General features: G+C 48.8%; 1 protein-coding gene across 1 annotated transcript in view; it reads left to right on the top strand.

The window, feature by feature from the left end:
• Positions 1-267: 267 nt before the first annotated feature.
• Positions 268-18,802, top strand: part of LOC133546032 (polycomb group RING finger protein 3) — an 80,714-nt gene continuing 62,179 nt past the window's right edge. The window contains exon 1 of the mRNA XM_061891845.1: positions 268-380. Within this exon, the coding sequence (XP_061747829.1) occupies positions 366-380 (15 nt within the window). The 5' untranslated portion in view covers positions 268-365. The remainder of the gene's footprint in view (positions 381-18,802) is intronic.

Raw genomic sequence — 18,802 nt, 5'->3', positions numbered from 1 at the left:
ACACGGTTAACGAATGTAGCGCACTTTTGTCGTTATTTCCCCATATTTCTGCACAATAACTCAGATATGATAACACTAGTGAGCAGTAGAGCTATAATAGCCTACTATCAAAATGACTGTGTCACAGGCTGAAGCAAATCTTCATTGACTGGAATAGAAAAGAGAGAATTCCCGGAAAATCCAAGATTTTCTTATTTTCAACTTGTTAAAATGGTTGATTTTATTGTCCAGGGTGAGCCTTGACTAAGTGTTCATGTCTCTTGTGGCCAGGCTCGGATGAGAGGCTGTCCATGATGCTGAGCTAAGGCCGTTGGCTGCACACCCGCGGGAAGAGACGTGGACGCTGCCACATCCACAGCCCACGCATGGCGGTTTTAGGGGTAAGAGCGACTACCACTACCACTACTACTACTACTACTACTACTACTAGAACACTGTACCAAGTATCTTCTTTTTAATTTAGTTGAACGCTTATTGCATGCAGACATATCTGCTGATGTATGTGCAATGAGGAAGGCCTAAAATCTATATTTCTATATATATTGCAGCCTTTTTCAACTAAGCTATGCATCACAATATATTGCATATACAGTGGTGGTCAAAAGTTGACATACACGTGTAAAGAACATAATGTCATGGCTGTCTTGAGTTTCCAATCATTTCTACAACTATTGTTTATTTGTTTATGATAGAGTGACTGGAGCACATATTTGTTGGTCACAAAAAACATTCCTGAAGTTTGCTTCTTTTTTGAATTTTTTTATGGGTCTACTGAAAATGTGAGCAAATCTACTGTGTCAAAAGTATTCATACAGCAATGTTAATATTTGGTTACAAGTTTCACTGCAATAAGGCACTTTGGTAGCCACCCGCAAGCTTCTGCTTGAATTTTTGACCACTCCTCTTGACAAAATTGGTGCAGTTCAGCTAAATCAATCAATCAATCAATGTTTACTTATATAGCCCTAAATCACTAGTGTCTCAAAGGGCTGCACAAACCACCACGACATCCTCGGTAGGCCCACATAAGGGCAAGGAAAACTCACACCCAGTGGGACGTCGGTGACAATAATGACTATGAGAACCTTGGAGAGGAGGAAAGCAATGGATGTCGAGCGGGTCTAACATGATACTGTGAAAGTTCAATCCATAATGGATCCAACACAGTCGCGAGAGTCCAGTCCAAAGCGGATCCAACACAGCAGCGAGAGTCCCGTTCACAGCGGAGCCAGCAGGAAACCATCCCAAGCGGAGGCGGATCAGCAGCGCAGAGATGTCCCCAGCCGATACACAGGCAAGCAGTACATGGCCACCGGATCGGACCGGACCCCCTCCGCAGGGGAGAGTGGGACATAGAAGAAAAAGAAAAGAAACAGCAGATCAACTGGTCTCAAAAGGGAGTCTATTTAAAGGCTAGAGTATACAAATGAGTTTTATGGTGAGACTTAAATGCTTCTACTGAGGTGGCATCTCGAACTGTTACCGGGAGGGCATTCCAGAGTACTGGAGCCCGAACGGAAAACGCTCTATAGCCCGCAGACTTTTTTTGGGCTTTGGGAATCACTAACAAGCCGGAGTCCTTTGAACGCAGATTTCTTGCCGGGACATATGGTACAATACAATCGGCAAGATAGGATGGAGCTAGTAAAACCTTAAAGTCACATCTTAAGTGCACAGGAAGCCAGTGCAGGTGAGCCAGTACAGGTGTAATGTGATCAAACTTTCTTGTTCTTGTCAAAAGTCTAGCAGCCGCATTTTGTACCAACTGTAATCTTTTAATGCTAGACATGGGGAGACCCGAAAATAATACGTTACAGTAATCGAGACGAGACGTAACAAACGCATGGATAATGATCTCAGCGTCTTTAGTGGACAGAATGGAGCGAATTTTAGCGATATTTTTTATCAGCTAGTAGGAATTAGGAATACAATTAATCTTGTGTTGGTTTTCTGACATGGACTTGTTTCTTCAGCACTGTCCACACGTTTAAGTCAAAACTTAGGCAAGGCTTGTCTAAAACATTCATTCAAGCCTGATTTAGCCATTCCTTTATCACTTTTGACGTGTGTTTGGGGTCATTGTCCAGTTGGAACACCCAACTGTGCCCAAAACCCAACCTTTGGGGTGATGAATTTAGGTAGTCCTGAATAATTTAGAGGTAATACTCTTTTTTTCATTGTCTCATTTACTCTCTGTAAAGCACCAGTTCCATTGGCAACAAAACACTACCACCACCGTGCTTGACGGTAGGCATTGTGTTCCTGGGATTAAAGACCTCACATTTTCTCCTCCAGAAATATTGCTGGGTATTGTGGCTCAACTGTTGTTTTATCTGACATCACATGGCCAAAGATAAGAGCTTCTGGAGGAAAGTTCTGTGGTCATATAAAACAAAAATTGAGCTGTAGATTTGGTCACATTTTCAGTAGACCCAGAATAAATTCATAAATGAAGCAAACTTCATGAATGTTTTTTGTGACCAACAAGTATGTGCTCCAATCACTCTATCACAAAAAAAATAAGAGTTGTAGAAATTATTGGAAACTCAAGACATCCATGACGTTATGTCAACTTTTGACCATGACTGTAAAAGATAATAGCACTATTTCAAAACGAGTTGCAAAGGTTTTTATTCCAGTCATTTTGTTTTCTCAAAACTATTATTATTACTGGTTCTTACGAATACACTGTTTGTATCTGGTTACTTGGCATGTTTCTACCTACATTTTTGTTCAAATGTAATAAGCACTTACCCCATTTTCCAGACTATAGACAATATAAGCCACACCCACTATATATTAGCCACACAAAGGACTATAAGCCGCATATATATATATATATATATATATATATATATATATATATATATATATATGTATGTGTGTAGTGAAATTAGTTATTTACACAGTAATATTCTGTAAATGTTTATTTATATACCTTAATTGTTTCCAAACGGTGTCTGTAACAGGGCAGTAAAACGGCCGATCAAACAAAACAGAAGCCATCTTCATGGACCCACGAGCTGTTAGTAATAACTCCACGGTGACGTTTTGGTGAATTTACTGAGGAATTTGTGAAACAATACAAAAAGAATGCCATTGTAAGTTAATAACACTAACGCAGACACTTGTAAACATGTTAGCATACTAGCTAAGGATAACAACGCGAGATTCATGACAGTACGATAGCACGTACAAATATGCATGAAAACACTCCTGCAGACATCACTCAAGGGACGGTTTAGTAAATAAGAATAGTTTTAGTTATATTGTAATTCCTACAAACGTAGCTTGGAGTGATGTATGGAGAATCCATACGAGTAGGAACGCTATGGATGACTAGAAGACGGAACGGCATTTCCGGTTGAAAGGATTAAATGGAAGGACACTGTCACACCTGCAGTAAGCACATTTTTCCAAAAGATGGAGCCATAGCACGAACAATAAAACACCTTACCAGTGTTTTTTGCTAGGTTCTTTTTAAACTATTTGCATCATGGCTGGGCAGCACGGTGGACAAGGGGTTAGTGCATGTGCCTCTCAATACGAAGGTCCTGAGTAGTTGTGAGTTCAATCCTGGGCTCGGGATCTTTCTGTATGGAGTTTGCATGTTCTCACCGTGACTGCGTGGGTTCCCTCCGGGTACTCCGGCTTCCTCCCACTTCCAAAGACATGCACCTGGGGATAGGTTGATTGGCAACACTAAATTGGCCCTAGTGTGTGAATGCTGTCTGTCTATCTTTGTTGGCCCTGCAATGAGGTGGCGTCTTGTCCAGGGTGTACGCCGCCTTCCGCTCGAATGCAGCTGAGATAGGCTCCAGCAACCCCAAAAAGGGACAAGTGGTAGAAATGGATGGATGGATGGATGCATGCATCGTGGCTGTCAGCAAAGAAAAAGTTCTAAATTAGCCGCACTGTTTTATAAGCCGCAGGGTTCAAAACATAGGAAAAAGTTGCAGCTTCTGGAATTTAAGGTGTTCTTTTGTTTAAATACTTTACATTAGTTTTGGGCGATACTGCCAATTTGTGTACTGATCCGATACCAAGTATGTACAGGGGCCATATTGGCCATAGCAATACTTAATGTTAAAATGTTCAGGACCATTAAATGATTCATTTGTTCATTCATTGTTTTTTGTAAAAATATAATTTACAAAAAACACAGGATACCGGTGTAACGCTAGCAATTAATATTTTAATTATTTCTTTATTTCCTTTCCTTTTCTTTACAAACAACATAAAGTAAATAATGCAAAATAATAAATAAGCGCAAAAACTGCTAATGACTCTTCTTTCCCGACTTTGTAAACAATACAAATAATGACAAAAAACAAGTTTGTGATAATAGAAAAATATGGATGTAATCATTGTAATATCAACCCTACACTGATACTCTAGTTGGTATCGTTATTGTCCATATTTGTATCCATCCGCCCACCCATGTTTACATTCAAAAGCCCTAGCTTAGCGGTTAACTGCTAAGCTCGAGCTCTTGTATGTAAACACGGGTGGGTGGATCGATACAAGGACGGATAGTAGCGATACCAAGTACCTAGTATTAGTATATGTTCAAGCTATGTGACGTGAGAACATATTTCAACCTTTGGCTCTGCTCTTTGGTTTCCTCCGACATTGTGTAGTGTTGCATGTGTAGCTATTTTTGTCCTCCAATTCTCCAGTGATAATAATACTTGCTCCCATAGAGGCAAGGATGCACTGTGGAGGAACTTCAGCCACTGGCGAGTGCGTTACATTGTGTTGACGCCTTTCTCAGCATGTCGCCGTCAACATTGCTAATCAGCAAGATGAATTATCAATCGTATTTAAAGCTCTAAATTTCCATATTTTATATTGCAGATCGTGAATATTGCGCAACTCCACAATGACCGATTAATCAAGCTGTCATTTTTTTTTGATTACTTCACAGTGCACGCTTGACACGGTGTTTTTGCGCCATAAAATTTGAGCACCACGAGAGTAGTGTGCGTATTGTCAACTTTCTCCTTATCGCTAAGCCACCTCACAAGTACGCACACCGTGGCTTCCTGTTCGGTGCAAAATAAGTTTAAAGAGTAGCAACGCAAGATTAAGTTGTTTTTTTCAGCAAATGTGGGCGGAAGGACAGCAGGATGACCTTCTTAATTTACCGGCGTCTATAAAACAGCACTGTATGTTATGGCTGCCTCGATTAATTCAATTAGAAAAAGGGTTTGAATTATACTCTCTTGCCTCAATTGAATCGTTTAATGAGTGTAACTAATAACAATTTATAGCATTTGGACGGCAGGGAGTGCCTGCCACTGCAATAGAGCAAACATGAGAGCGGTGGCGCGTGGATGCTGTGATCTGTGTGATGACGAGCATCAAATAGGTTTTTACGGAGCCCCTAAAGCAGGGGTCTCAAACTCAATTTACCTGGGGGCCACTGGACGCAGAGTCTGGGTGAGGCTGGGCCGCAAGGAAAGATTTCTTAAAAAAAATGTTGTGTACTTCTCAGCATGTCTGGTTGTGTAATGATGTTTCAAATTGTATCCCTTGTGCACCGCAATTTTCTCTGTGCAAATAAGACGCGTCGGGCTGCCGCTGTGCTCAACAAAGAAATATTGCATATGGCGAGCGTAAAAAAGTAACGGCTTTTTATCTTGCGTCATATAGAAATATATGTAGTGTTCATCGTGTGAGGCAATGCAAATTAAACAATAAAAAAAACTAATAACAGTTTGAATTGGTCCAGGTTATCGGGGACTGTTATTACTGACGGACAGGTGTCAGGGTGTGACTGCAGCCAGGCACGTAAGAAAACCCTTGTCTCCATGGCAACGTCTCTGTCGCTTTCACTCATTTGCCGCTTTTCCACTAACGCAGGGGTAGGCAACCCAGAACGTTGAAAGAGCCATTTTGGACCCAAATAACACAACGCTGACAAGCGCCGTTCATATAAAACTTGCGGGCCGCACTAACATTAAACTTTCATACAATGGTGGGGGCCGCAAAATAACGTCTCGCTGGCCGCAATTGGCCCACTGGGCGCATGTCTGAGACCCCTGATATCAAACTTGCGGGGCCGCACTAACATTAAACTGTCATATGAAGGTGGGGGCCTCAAAATAACATCTCGCAAGCTGCAATTTGCCCAAGGGCCGCGTGTCTGAGACCCCTGATATCAAACTTGCGGGCCGCACTAACATTAAACTTTCATATGAAGGTGGGGGGCCTCAAAATAACGTCTCGAGGGCTGCAATTGGCCCGTGGGCCGCGTGTCTGAGGCCCCTGATATCAAACTTGTGGGCCGCACTAACATTAAACTTTCATATTATGGTGGGGACGCAATTGGCCCGCAGGCCGCGTGTCTGAGACCCCTGATATCAAACTTGTGGGCCGCACTAACATTAAACTTTCATATTATGGTGGGGACGCAATTGGCCCGCAGGCCGCGTGTCTGGGGCCCCTGATATCAAACTTGTGGGCCGCACTAACATTAAACTTTCATATTATGGTGGGGACGCAATTGGCCCGCAGGCCGCGTGTCTGGGGCCCCTGATATCAAACTTGTGGGCCGCACTAACATTAAACTTTCATATTATGGTGGGGACGCAATTGGCCCGCAGGCCGCGTGTCTGAGACCCCTGATATCAAACTTGTGGGCCGCACTAACATTAAACTGTCATATGAAGGTGGGGGGCCTCAAAATAACGTCTCGAGGGCCGCAATTGGCCCGCAGGCCGCGTGTCTGAGATCCCTGATATCAAACTTGTGGGCCGCACTAACATTAAACTTTCATATTATGGTGGGGGGCCTCAAAATAACGTCTCGAGGGCCGCAATTGGCCCCCAGGCCGCGTGTCTGAGACCCCTGATATCAAACTTGCGGGCCCCACTAACATTAAACTTTCATATTATGGTGGGGACGCAATTGGCCCGCAGGCCGCGTGTCTGAGATCCCTGATATCAAACTTGTGGGCCCCACTAACATTAAACTTTCATAGTATGGTGGGGACGCAATTGGCCCGCAGGCCGCGTGTCTGAGACCCCTGATATCAAACTTGCGGGCCACACTAACATTAAACTTTCATATTATGGTGGGGACACAATTGGCCCGCAGGCCGCGTGTCTGAGACCCCTGATATCAAACTTGCGGGCCCCACTAACATTAAACTTTCATATTATGGTGGGGACGCAATTGGCCCGCAGGCCGCGTGTCTGAGATCCCTGATATCAAACTTGTGGGCCGCACTAACATTAAACTTTCATATTATGGTGGGGGGCCTCAAAATAACGTCTCGAGGGCCGCAATTGGCCCCCAGGCCGCGTGTCTGAGACCCCTGATATCAAACTTGCGGGCCCCACTAACATTAAACTTTCATATTATGGTGGGGACGCAATTGGCCCGCAGGCCGCGTGTCTGAGACCCCTGATATCAAACTTGCGGGCCACACTAACATTAAACTTTCATATTATGGTGGGGACACAATTGGCCCGCAGGCCGCATGTCTGAGACCCCTGATATCAAACTTGCGGGCCCCACTAACATTAAACTTTCATATTATGGTGGGGACGCAATTGGCCCGCAGGCCGCGTGTCTGAGACCCCTGATATCAAACTTGCGGGCCCCACTAACATTAAACTGTCATATGAAGGTGGGGGGCTCAAAATAACGTCTCGCAAGCTGCAATTTGCCCAAGGGCCGCATGTCTGAGACCCCCTGATATCAAACTTGCGGGGCCGCACTAACATTAAACTGTCATATGAAGGTGGGGGCCTCAAAATAACATCTCGAGGGCTGAAATTGGCCCGCGGGCCCCGTGTCTGAGACCCCTGATATCAAACTTGCGGGCCCCACTAACATTAAACTGTCATATGAAGGTGGGGGCCTCAAAATAACATCTCGCAAGCTGCAATTTGCCCAAGGGCCGCGTGTCTGAGACCCCTGATATCAAACTTGCGGGCCGCACTAAAATTAAACTTTCATATGAAGGTGGGGGGCCTCAAAATAACGTCTCGAGGGCTGCAATTGGCCCGCGGGCCGCGTGTCTGAGACCCCTGATATCAAACTTGCGGGCCACACTAACATTAAACTTTCATATTATGGTGGGGGGCCTCAAAATAACGTCTCGAGGGCTGCAATTGGCCCGCAGGCCGCGTGTCTGAGACCCCTGATATCAAACTTGCGGGCCGCACTAAAATTAAACTTTCATATGAAGGTGGGGGGCCTCAAAATAACGTCTCGAGGGCTGCAATTGGCCCGCAGGCCGCGTGTCTGAGACCCCTGATATCAAACTTGCGGGCCGCACTAACATTAAACTTTCATAGTATGGTGGGGACGCAATTGGCCCGCAGGCCGCGTGTCTGAGACCCCTGATATCAAACTTGCGGGCCACACTAACATTAAACTTTCATATTATTGTGGGGACACAATTGGCCCGCAGGCCGCGTGTCTGAGACCCCTGATATCAAACTTGTGGGCCGCACTAACATTAAACTTTCATTTTATGGTGGGGACGCAATTGGCCCGCAGGCCGCGTGTCTGAGACCCCTGATATCAAACTTGCGGGCCCCACTAACATTAAACTTTCATTTTATGGTGGGGACGCAATTGGCCCGCAGGCCGCGTGTCTGAGACCCCTGATATCAAACTTGTGGGCCGCACTAACATTAAACTTTCATAGTATGGTGGGGACACAATTGGCCCGCAGGCCGCGTGTCTGAGACCCCTGATATCAAACTTGTGGGCCGCACTAACATTAAACTTTCATAGTATGGTGGGGACACAATTGGCCCGCAGGCCGCGTGTCTGAGACCCCTGATATCAAACTTGCGGGCCACACTAACATTAAACTTTCATAGTATGGTGGGGACACAATTGGCCCGCAGGCCGCGTGTCTGAGACCCCTGATATCAAACTTGCGGGCCACACTAACATTAAACTTTCATAGTATGGTGGGGACACAATTGGCCCGCAGGCCGCGTGTCTGAGACCCCTGATATCAAACTTGCGGGCCGCACTAACATTAAACTTTCATAGTATGGTGGGGACACAATTGGCCCGCAGGCCGCGTGTCTGAGACCCCTGATATCAAACTTGCGGGCCACACTAACATTAAACTTTCATATTATGGTGGGGGCGCAATTGGCCCGCAGGCCGCGTGTCTGAGACCCCTGATATCAAACTCGCGGGCCACACTAACATTAAACTTTCATTGTATGGTGGGGGCCGCAATTGGCCCGCAGGCCGCGTGTCTGAGACCCCTGATATCAAACTTGTGGGCCACACTAACATTAAACTTTCATTGTATGGTGGGGGCCGCAATTGGCCCGCAGGCCGCGTGTCTGAGACCCCTGATATCAAACTTGCGGGCCACACTAACATTAAACTTTCATATTATGGTGGGGACACAATTGGCCCGCAGGCCGCGTGTCTGAGATCCCTGATATCAAACTTGCGGGCCCCACTAACATTAAACTTTCATATTATGGTGGGGACACAATTGGCCCGCAGGCCGCGTGTCTGAGACCCCTGATATCAAACTTGTGGGCCACACTAACATTAAACTTTCATTGTATGGTGGGGGCCGCAATTGGCCCGCAGGCCGCGTGTCTGAGACCCCTGATATCAAACTTGTGGGCCACACTAACATTAAACTTTCATTGTATGGTGGGGGCCGCAATTGGCCCGCAGGCCGCGTGTCTGAGACCCCTGATATCAAACTTGCGGGCCCCACTAACATTAAACTTTCATATTATGGTGGGGACACAATTGGCCCGCAGGCCGCGTGTCTGAGACCCCTGATATCAAACTTGTGGGCCGCACTAACATTAAACTTTCATTGTATGGTGGGGGCCGCAATTGGCCCGCAGGCCGCGTGTCGGAGACCCCTGATATCAAACTCGCGGGCCACACTAACATTAAACTTTCATTGTATGGTGGGGGCCGCAATTGGCCCGCAGGCCGCGTGTCTGAGACCCCTGATATCAAACTTGCGGGCCGCACTAACATTAAACTTTCATATGAAGGTGGGGGGCCTCAAAATAACGTCTCGAGGGCTGCAATTGGCCCGCGGGCCGCGTGTCTGAGACCCCTGATATCAAACTTGTGGGCCGCACTAACATTAAACTTTCATAGTATGGTGGGGACGCAATTGGCCCGCAGGCCGCGTGTCTGAGACCCCTGATATCAAACTTGCGGGCCACACTAACATTAAACTTTCATATTATTGTGGGGACACAATTGGCCCGCAGGCCGCGTGTCTGAGACCCCTGATATCAAACTTGTGGGCCGCACTAACATTAAACTTTCATTTTATGGTGGGGACGCAATTGGCCCGCAGGCCGCGTGTCTGAGACCCCTGATATCAAACTTGCGGGCCCCACTAACATTAAACTTTCATATTATTGTGGGGACACAATTGGCCCGCAGGCCGCGTGTCTGAGACCCCTGATATCAAACTTGTGGGCCGCACTAACATTAAACTTTCATTTTATGGTGGGGACGCAATTGGCCCGCAGGCCGCGTGTCTGAGACCCCTGATATCAAACTTGTGGGCCGCACTAACATTAAACTTTCATAGTATGGTGGGGACACAATTGGCCCGCAGGCCGCGTGTCTGAGACCCCTGATATCAAACTTGTGGGCCGCACTAACATTAAACTTTCATAGTATGGTGGGGACACAATTGGCCCGCAGGTCGCGTGTCTGAGACCCCTGATATCAAACTTGCGGGCCGCACTAACATTAAACTTTCATAGTATGGTGGGGACACAATTGGCCCGCAGGCCGCGTGTCTGAGACCCCTGATATCAAACTTGCGGGCCCCACTAACATTAAACTTTCATATTATGGTGGGGACGCAATTGGCCCGCAGGCCGCGTGTCTGAGACCCCTGATATCAAACTTGTGGGCCGCACTAACATTAAACTTTCATATTATGGTGGGGACACAATTGGCCCGCAGGCCGCGTGTCTGAGACCCCTGATATCAAACTTGCGGGCCCCACTAACATTAAACTTTCATATTATGGTGGGGACGCAATTGGCCCGCAGGCCGCGTGTCTGAGACCCCTGATATCAAACTTGTGGGCCGCACTAACATTAAACTTTCATATTATGGTGGGGACGCAATTGGCCCGCAGGCCGCGTGTCTGAGACCCCTGATATCAAACTTGCGGGCCACACTAACATTAAACTTTCATATTATGGTGGGGGCGCAATTGGCCCGCAGGCCGCGTGTCTGAGACCCCTGATATCAAACTTGCGGGCCCCACTAACATTAAACTTTCATATTATGGTGGGGACGCAATTGGCCCGCAGGCCGCGTGTCTGAGACCCCTGATATCAAACTTGTGGGCCGCACTAACATTAAACTTTCATTTTATGGTGGGGACGCAATTGGCCCGCAGGCCGCGTGTCTGAGACCCCTGATATCAAACTTGTGGGCCGCACTAACATTAAACTTTCATATTATGGTGGGGACGCAATTGGCCCGCAGGCCGCGTGTCTGAGACCCCTGATATCAAACTTGTGGGCCGCACTAACATTAAACTTTCATAGTATGGTGGGGACGCAATTGGCCCGCAGGCCGCGTGTCTGAGACCCCTGATATCAAACTTGTGGGCCGCACTAACATTAAACTTTCATATTATGGTGGGGACGCAATTGGCCCGCAGGCCGCGTGTCTGAGATCCCTGATATCAAACTTGTGGGCCGCACTAACATTAAACTTTCATATTATGGTGGGGACGCAATTGGCCCGCAGGCCGCGTGTCTGAGACCCCTGATATCAAACTTGTGGGCCGCACTAACATTAAACTTTCATAGTATGGTGGGGACGCAATTGGCCCGCAGGCCGCGTGTCTGAGATCCCTGATATCAAACTTGCGGGCCCCACTAACATTAAACTTTCATAGTATGGTGGGGACGCAATTGGCCCGCAGGCCGCGTGTCTGAGACCCCTGATATCAAACTTGTGGGCCACACTAATATTAAACTTTCATATTATGGTGGGGACACAATTGGCCCGCAGGCCGCGTGTCTGAGACCCCTGATATCAAACTTGTGGGCCACACTAATATTAAACTTTCATATTATGGTGGGGACACAATTGGCCCGCAGGCCGCGTGTCTGAGACCCCTGATATCAAACTTGCGGGCCACACTAACATTAAACTGTCACATGAAGGTGGGGGGCCTCAAAATAACGTCTCGAGGGCCGCAATTGGCCCGCAGGCCGCCTGTCTGAGATCCCTGATATCAAACTTGCGGGCCCCACTAACATTAAACTTTCATAGTATGGTGGGGACACAATTGGCCCGCAGGCCGCGTGTCTGAGACCCCTGATATCAAACTTGTGGGCCGCACTAACATTAAACTGTCATATGAAGGTGGGGGGCCTCAAAATAACGTCTCGAGGGCCGCAATTGGCCCGCAGGCCGCCTGTCTGAGACCCCTGATATCAAACATGTGGGCCGCACTAACATTAAACTGTCATATGAAGGTGGGGGGCCTCAAAATAACGTCTCGAGGGCTGCAATTGGCCCGTGGGCCGCGTGTCTGAGGCCCCTGATATCAAACTTGTGGGCCGCACTAACATTAAACTTTCATATTATGGTGGGGACGCAATTGGCCCGCAGGCCGCGTGTCTGAGACCCCTGATATCAAACTTGTGGGCCGCACTAACATTAAACTTTCATATTATGGTGGGGACGCAATTGGCCCGCAGGCCGCGTGTCTGGGGCCCCTGATATCAAACTTGTGGGCCGCACTAACATTAAACTTTCATATTATGGTGGGGACGCAATTGGCCCGCAGGCCGCGTGTCTGGGGCCCCTGATATCAAACTTGTGGGCCGCACTAACATTAAACTTTCATATTATGGTGGGGACGCAATTGGCCCGCAGGCCGCGTGTCTGAGACCCCTGATATCAAACTTGTGGGCCGCACTAACATTAAACTGTCATATGAAGGTGGGGGGCCTCAAAATAACGTCTCGAGGGCCGCAATTGGCCCGCAGGCCGCGTGTCTGAGATCCCTGATATCAAACTTGTGGGCCGCACTAACATTAAACTTTCATATTATGGTGGGGGGCCTCAAAATAACGTCTCGAGGGCCGCAATTGGCCCCCAGGCCGCGTGTCTGAGACCCCTGATATCAAACTTGCGGGCCCCACTAACATTAAACTTTCATATTATGGTGGGGACGCAATTGGCCCGCAGGCCGCGTGTCTGAGATCCCTGATATCAAACTTGTGGGCCCCACTAACATTAAACTTTCATAGTATGGTGGGGACGCAATTGGCCCGCAGGCCGCGTGTCTGAGACCCCTGATATCAAACTTGCGGGCCACACTAACATTAAACTTTCATATTATGGTGGGGACACAATTGGCCCGCAGGCCGCGTGTCTGAGACCCCTGATATCAAACTTGCGGGCCCCACTAACATTAAACTTTCATATTATGGTGGGGACGCAATTGGCCCGCAGGCCGCGTGTCTGAGACCCCTGATATCAAACTTGCGGGCCACACTAACATTAAACTTTCATATTATGGTGGGGACACAATTGGCCCGCAGGCCGCATGTCTGAGACCCCTGATATCAAACTTGCGGGCCCCACTAACATTAAACTTTCATATTATGGTGGGGACGCAATTGGCCCGCAGGCCGCGTGTCTGAGACCCCTGATATCAAACTTGCGGGCCCCACTAACATTAAACTGTCATATGAAGGTGGGGGGCTCAAAATAACGTCTCGCAAGCTGCAATTTGCCCAAGGGCCGCATGTCTGAGACCCCCTGATATCAAACTTGCGGGGCCGCACTAACATTAAACTGTCATATGAAGGTGGGGGCCTCAAAATAACATCTCGAGGGCTGAAATTGGCCCGCGGGCCCCGTGTCTGAGACCCCTGATATCAAACTTGCGGGCCCCACTAACATTAAACTGTCATATGAAGGTGGGGGCCTCAAAATAACATCTCGCAAGCTGCAATTTGCCCAAGGGCCGCGTGTCTGAGACCCCTGATATCAAACTTGCGGGCCGCACTAAAATTAAACTTTCATATGAAGGTGGGGGGCCTCAAAATAACGTCTCGAGGGCTGCAATTGGCCCGCGGGCCGCGTGTCTGAGACCCCTGATATCAAACTTGCGGGCCACACTAACATTAAACTTTCATATTATGGTGGGGGGCCTCAAAATAACGTCTCGAGGGCTGCAATTGGCCCGCAGGCCGCGTGTCTGAGACCCCTGATATCAAACTTGCGGGCCGCACTAAAATTAAACTTTCATATGAAGGTGGGGGGCCTCAAAATAACGTCTCGAGGGCTGCAATTGGCCCGCAGGCCGCGTGTCTGAGACCCCTGATATCAAACTTGCGGGCCGCACTAACATTAAACTTTCATAGTATGGTGGGGACGCAATTGGCCCGCAGGCCGCGTGTCTGAGACCCCTGATATCAAACTTGCGGGCCACACTAACATTAAACTTTCATATTATTGTGGGGACACAATTGGCCCGCAGGCCGCGTGTCTGAGACCCCTGATATCAAACTTGTGGGCCGCACTAACATTAAACTTTCATTTTATGGTGGGGACGCAATTGGCCCGCAGGCCGCGTGTCTGAGACCCCTGATATCAAACTTGCGGGCCCCACTAACATTAAACTTTCATTTTATGGTGGGGACGCAATTGGCCCGCAGGCCGCGTGTCTGAGACCCCTGATATCAAACTTGTGGGCCGCACTAACATTAAACTTTCATAGTATGGTGGGGACACAATTGGCCCGCAGGCCGCGTGTCTGAGACCCCTGATATCAAACTTGTGGGCCGCACTAACATTAAACTTTCATAGTATGGTGGGGACACAATTGGCCCGCAGGCCGCGTGTCTGAGACCCCTGATATCAAACTTGCGGGCCACACTAACATTAAACTTTCATAGTATGGTGGGGACACAATTGGCCCGCAGGCCGCGTGTCTGAGACCCCTGATATCAAACTTGCGGGCCACACTAACATTAAACTTTCATAGTATGGTGGGGACACAATTGGCCCGCAGGCCGCGTGTCTGAGACCCCTGATATCAAACTTGCGGGCCGCACTAACATTAAACTTTCATAGTATGGTGGGGACACAATTGGCCCGCAGGCCGCGTGTCTGAGACCCCTGATATCAAACTTGCGGGCCACACTAACATTAAACTTTCATATTATGGTGGGGGCGCAATTGGCCCGCAGGCCGCGTGTCTGAGACCCCTGATATCAAACTCGCGGGCCACACTAACATTAAACTTTCATTGTATGGTGGGGGCCGCAATTGGCCCGCAGGCCGCGTGTCTGAGACCCCTGATATCAAACTTGTGGGCCACACTAACATTAAACTTTCATTGTATGGTGGGGGCCGCAATTGGCCCGCAGGCCGCGTGTCTGAGACCCCTGATATCAAACTTGCGGGCCACACTAACATTAAACTTTCATATTATGGTGGGGACACAATTGGCCCGCAGGCCGCGTGTCTGAGATCCCTGATATCAAACTTGCGGGCCCCACTAACATTAAACTTTCATATTATGGTGGGGACACAATTGGCCCGCAGGCCGCGTGTCTGAGACCCCTGATATCAAACTTGTGGGCCACACTAACATTAAACTTTCATTGTATGGTGGGGGCCGCAATTGGCCCGCAGGCCGCGTGTCTGAGACCCCTGATATCAAACTTGTGGGCCACACTAACATTAAACTTTCATTGTATGGTGGGGGCCGCAATTGGCCCGCAGGCCGCGTGTCTGAGACCCCTGATATCAAACTTGCGGGCCCCACTAACATTAAACTTTCATATTATGGTGGGGACACAATTGGCCCGCAGGCCGCGTGTCTGAGACCCCTGATATCAAACTTGTGGGCCGCACTAACATTAAACTTTCATTGTATGGTGGGGGCCGCAATTGGCCCGCAGGCCGCGTGTCGGAGACCCCTGATATCAAACTCGCGGGCCACACTAACATTAAACTTTCATTGTATGGTGGGGGCCGCAATTGGCCCGCAGGCCGCGTGTCTGAGACCCCTGATATCAAACTTGCGGGCCGCACTAACATTAAACTTTCATATGAAGGTGGGGGGCCTCAAAATAACGTCTCGAGGGCTGCAATTGGCCCGCGGGCCGCGTGTCTGAGACCCCTGATATCAAACTTGTGGGCCGCACTAACATTAAACTTTCATAGTATGGTGGGGACGCAATTGGCCCGCAGGCCGCGTGTCTGAGACCCCTGATATCAAACTTGCGGGCCACACTAACATTAAACTTTCATATTATTGTGGGGACACAATTGGCCCGCAGGCCGCGTGTCTGAGACCCCTGATATCAAACTTGTGGGCCGCACTAACATTAAACTTTCATTTTATGGTGGGGACGCAATTGGCCCGCAGGCCGCGTGTCTGAGACCCCTGATATCAAACTTGCGGGCCCCACTAACATTAAACTTTCATATTATTGTGGGGACACAATTGGCCCGCAGGCCGCGTGTCTGAGACCCCTGATATCAAACTTGTGGGCCGCACTAACATTAAACTTTCATTTTATGGTGGGGACGCAATTGGCCCGCAGGCCGCGTGTCTGAGACCCCTGATATCAAACTTGTGGGCCGCACTAACATTAAACTTTCATAGTATGGTGGGGACACAATTGGCCCGCAGGCCGCGTGTCTGAGACCCCTGATATCAAACTTGTGGGCCGCACTAACATTAAACTTTCATAGTATGGTGGGGACACAATTGGCCCGCAGGTCGCGTGTCTGAGACCCCTGATATCAAACTTGCGGGCCGCACTAACATTAAACTTTCATAGTATGGTGGGGACACAATTGGCCCGCAGGCCGCGTGTCTGAGACCCCTGATATCAAACTTGCGGGCCCCACTAACATTAAACTTTCATATTATGGTGGGGACGCAATTGGCCCGCAGGCCGCGTGTCTGAGACCCCTGATATCAAACTTGTGGGCCGCACTAACATTAAACTTTCATATTATGGTGGGGACACAATTGGCCCGCAGGCCGCGTGTCTGAGACCCCTGATATCAAACTTGCGGGCCCCACTAACATTAAACTTTCATATTATGGTGGGGACGCAATTGGCCCGCAGGCCGCGTGTCTGAGACCCCTGATATCAAACTTGTGGGCCGCACTAACATTAAACTTTCATATTATGGTGGGGACGCAATTGGCCCGCAGGCCGCGTGTCTGAGACCCCTGATATCAAACTTGCGGGCCACACTAACATTAAACTTTCATATTATGGTGGGGGCGCAATTGGCCCGCAGGCCGCGTGTCTGAGACCCCTGATATCAAACTTGCGGGCCCCACTAACATTAAACTTTCATATTATGGTGGGGACGCAATTGGCCCGCAGGCCGCGTGTCTGAGACCCCTGATATCAAACTTGTGGGCCGCACTAACATTAAACTTTCATTTTATGGTGGGGACGCAATTGGCCCGCAGGCCGCGTGTCTGAGACCCCTGATATCAAACTTGTGGGCCGCACTAACATTAAACTTTCATATTATGGTGGGGACGCAATTGGCCCGCAGGCCGCGTGTCTGAGACCCCTGATATCAAACTTGTGGGCCGCACTAACATTAAACTTTCATAGTATGGTGGGGACGCAATTGGCCCGCAGGCCGCGTGTCTGAGACCCCTGATATCAAACTTGTGGGCCGCACTAACATTAAACTTTCATATTATGGTGGGGACGCAATTGGCCCGCAGGCCGCGTGTCTGAGATCCCTGATATCAAACTTGTGGGCCGCACTAACATTAAACTTTCATATTATGGTGGGGACGCAATTGGCCCGCAGGCCGCGTGTCTGAGACCCCTGATATCAAACTTGTGGGCCGCACTAACATTAAACTTTCATAGTATGGTGGGGACGCAATTGGCCCGCAGGCCGCGTGTCTGAGATCCCTGATATCAAACTTGCGGGCCCCACTAACATTAAACTTTCATAGTATGGTGGGGACGCAATTGGCCCGCAGGCCGCGTGTCTGAGACCCCTGATATCAAACTTGTGGGCCACACTAATATTAAACTTTCATATTATGGTGGGGACACAATTGGCCCGCAGGCCGCGTGTCTGAGACCCCTGATATCAAACTTGTGGGCCACACTAATATTAAACTTTCATATTATGGTGGGGACACAATTGGCCCGCAGGCCGCGTGTCTGAGACCCCTGATATCAAACTTGCGGGCCACACTAACATTAAACTGTCACATGAAGGTGGGGGGCCTCAAAATAACGTCTCGAGGGCCGCAATTGGCCCGCAGGCCGCCTGTCTGAGATCCCTGATATCAAACTTGCGGGCCCCACTAACATTAAACTTTCATAGTATGGTGGGGACACAATTGGCCCGCAGGCCGCGTGTCTGAGACCCCTGATATCAAACTTGTGGGCCGCACTAACATTAAACTGTCATATGAAGGTGGGGGGCCTCAAAATAACGTCTCGAGGGCCGCAATTGGCCCGCAGGCCGCCTGTCTGAGACCCCTGATATCAAACATGTGGGCCGCACTAACATTAAACTGTCATATGAAGGTGGGGGGCCTCAAAATAACGTCTCGAGGGCTGCAATTGGCCCGTGGGCCGCGTGTCTGAGGCCCCTGATATCAAACTTGTGGGCCGCACTAACATTAAACTTTCATATTATGGTGGGGACGCAATTGGCCCGCAGGCCGCGTGTCTGAGACCCCTGATATCAAACTTGTGGGCCGCACTAACATTAAACTTTCATATTATGGTGGGGACGCAATTGGCCCGCAGGCCGCGTGTCTGGG

This window comes from Nerophis ophidion, linkage group LG29 (assembly GCF_033978795.1).
Source record: "Nerophis ophidion isolate RoL-2023_Sa linkage group LG29, RoL_Noph_v1.0, whole genome shotgun sequence".
In the NCBI taxonomy this organism is placed as follows: Eukaryota; Metazoa; Chordata; class Actinopteri; order Syngnathiformes; family Syngnathidae; genus Nerophis; species Nerophis ophidion.
Note: the sequence above shows the minus strand (reverse complement) of the source record. Positions and strands in the feature narration are given on the sequence as shown.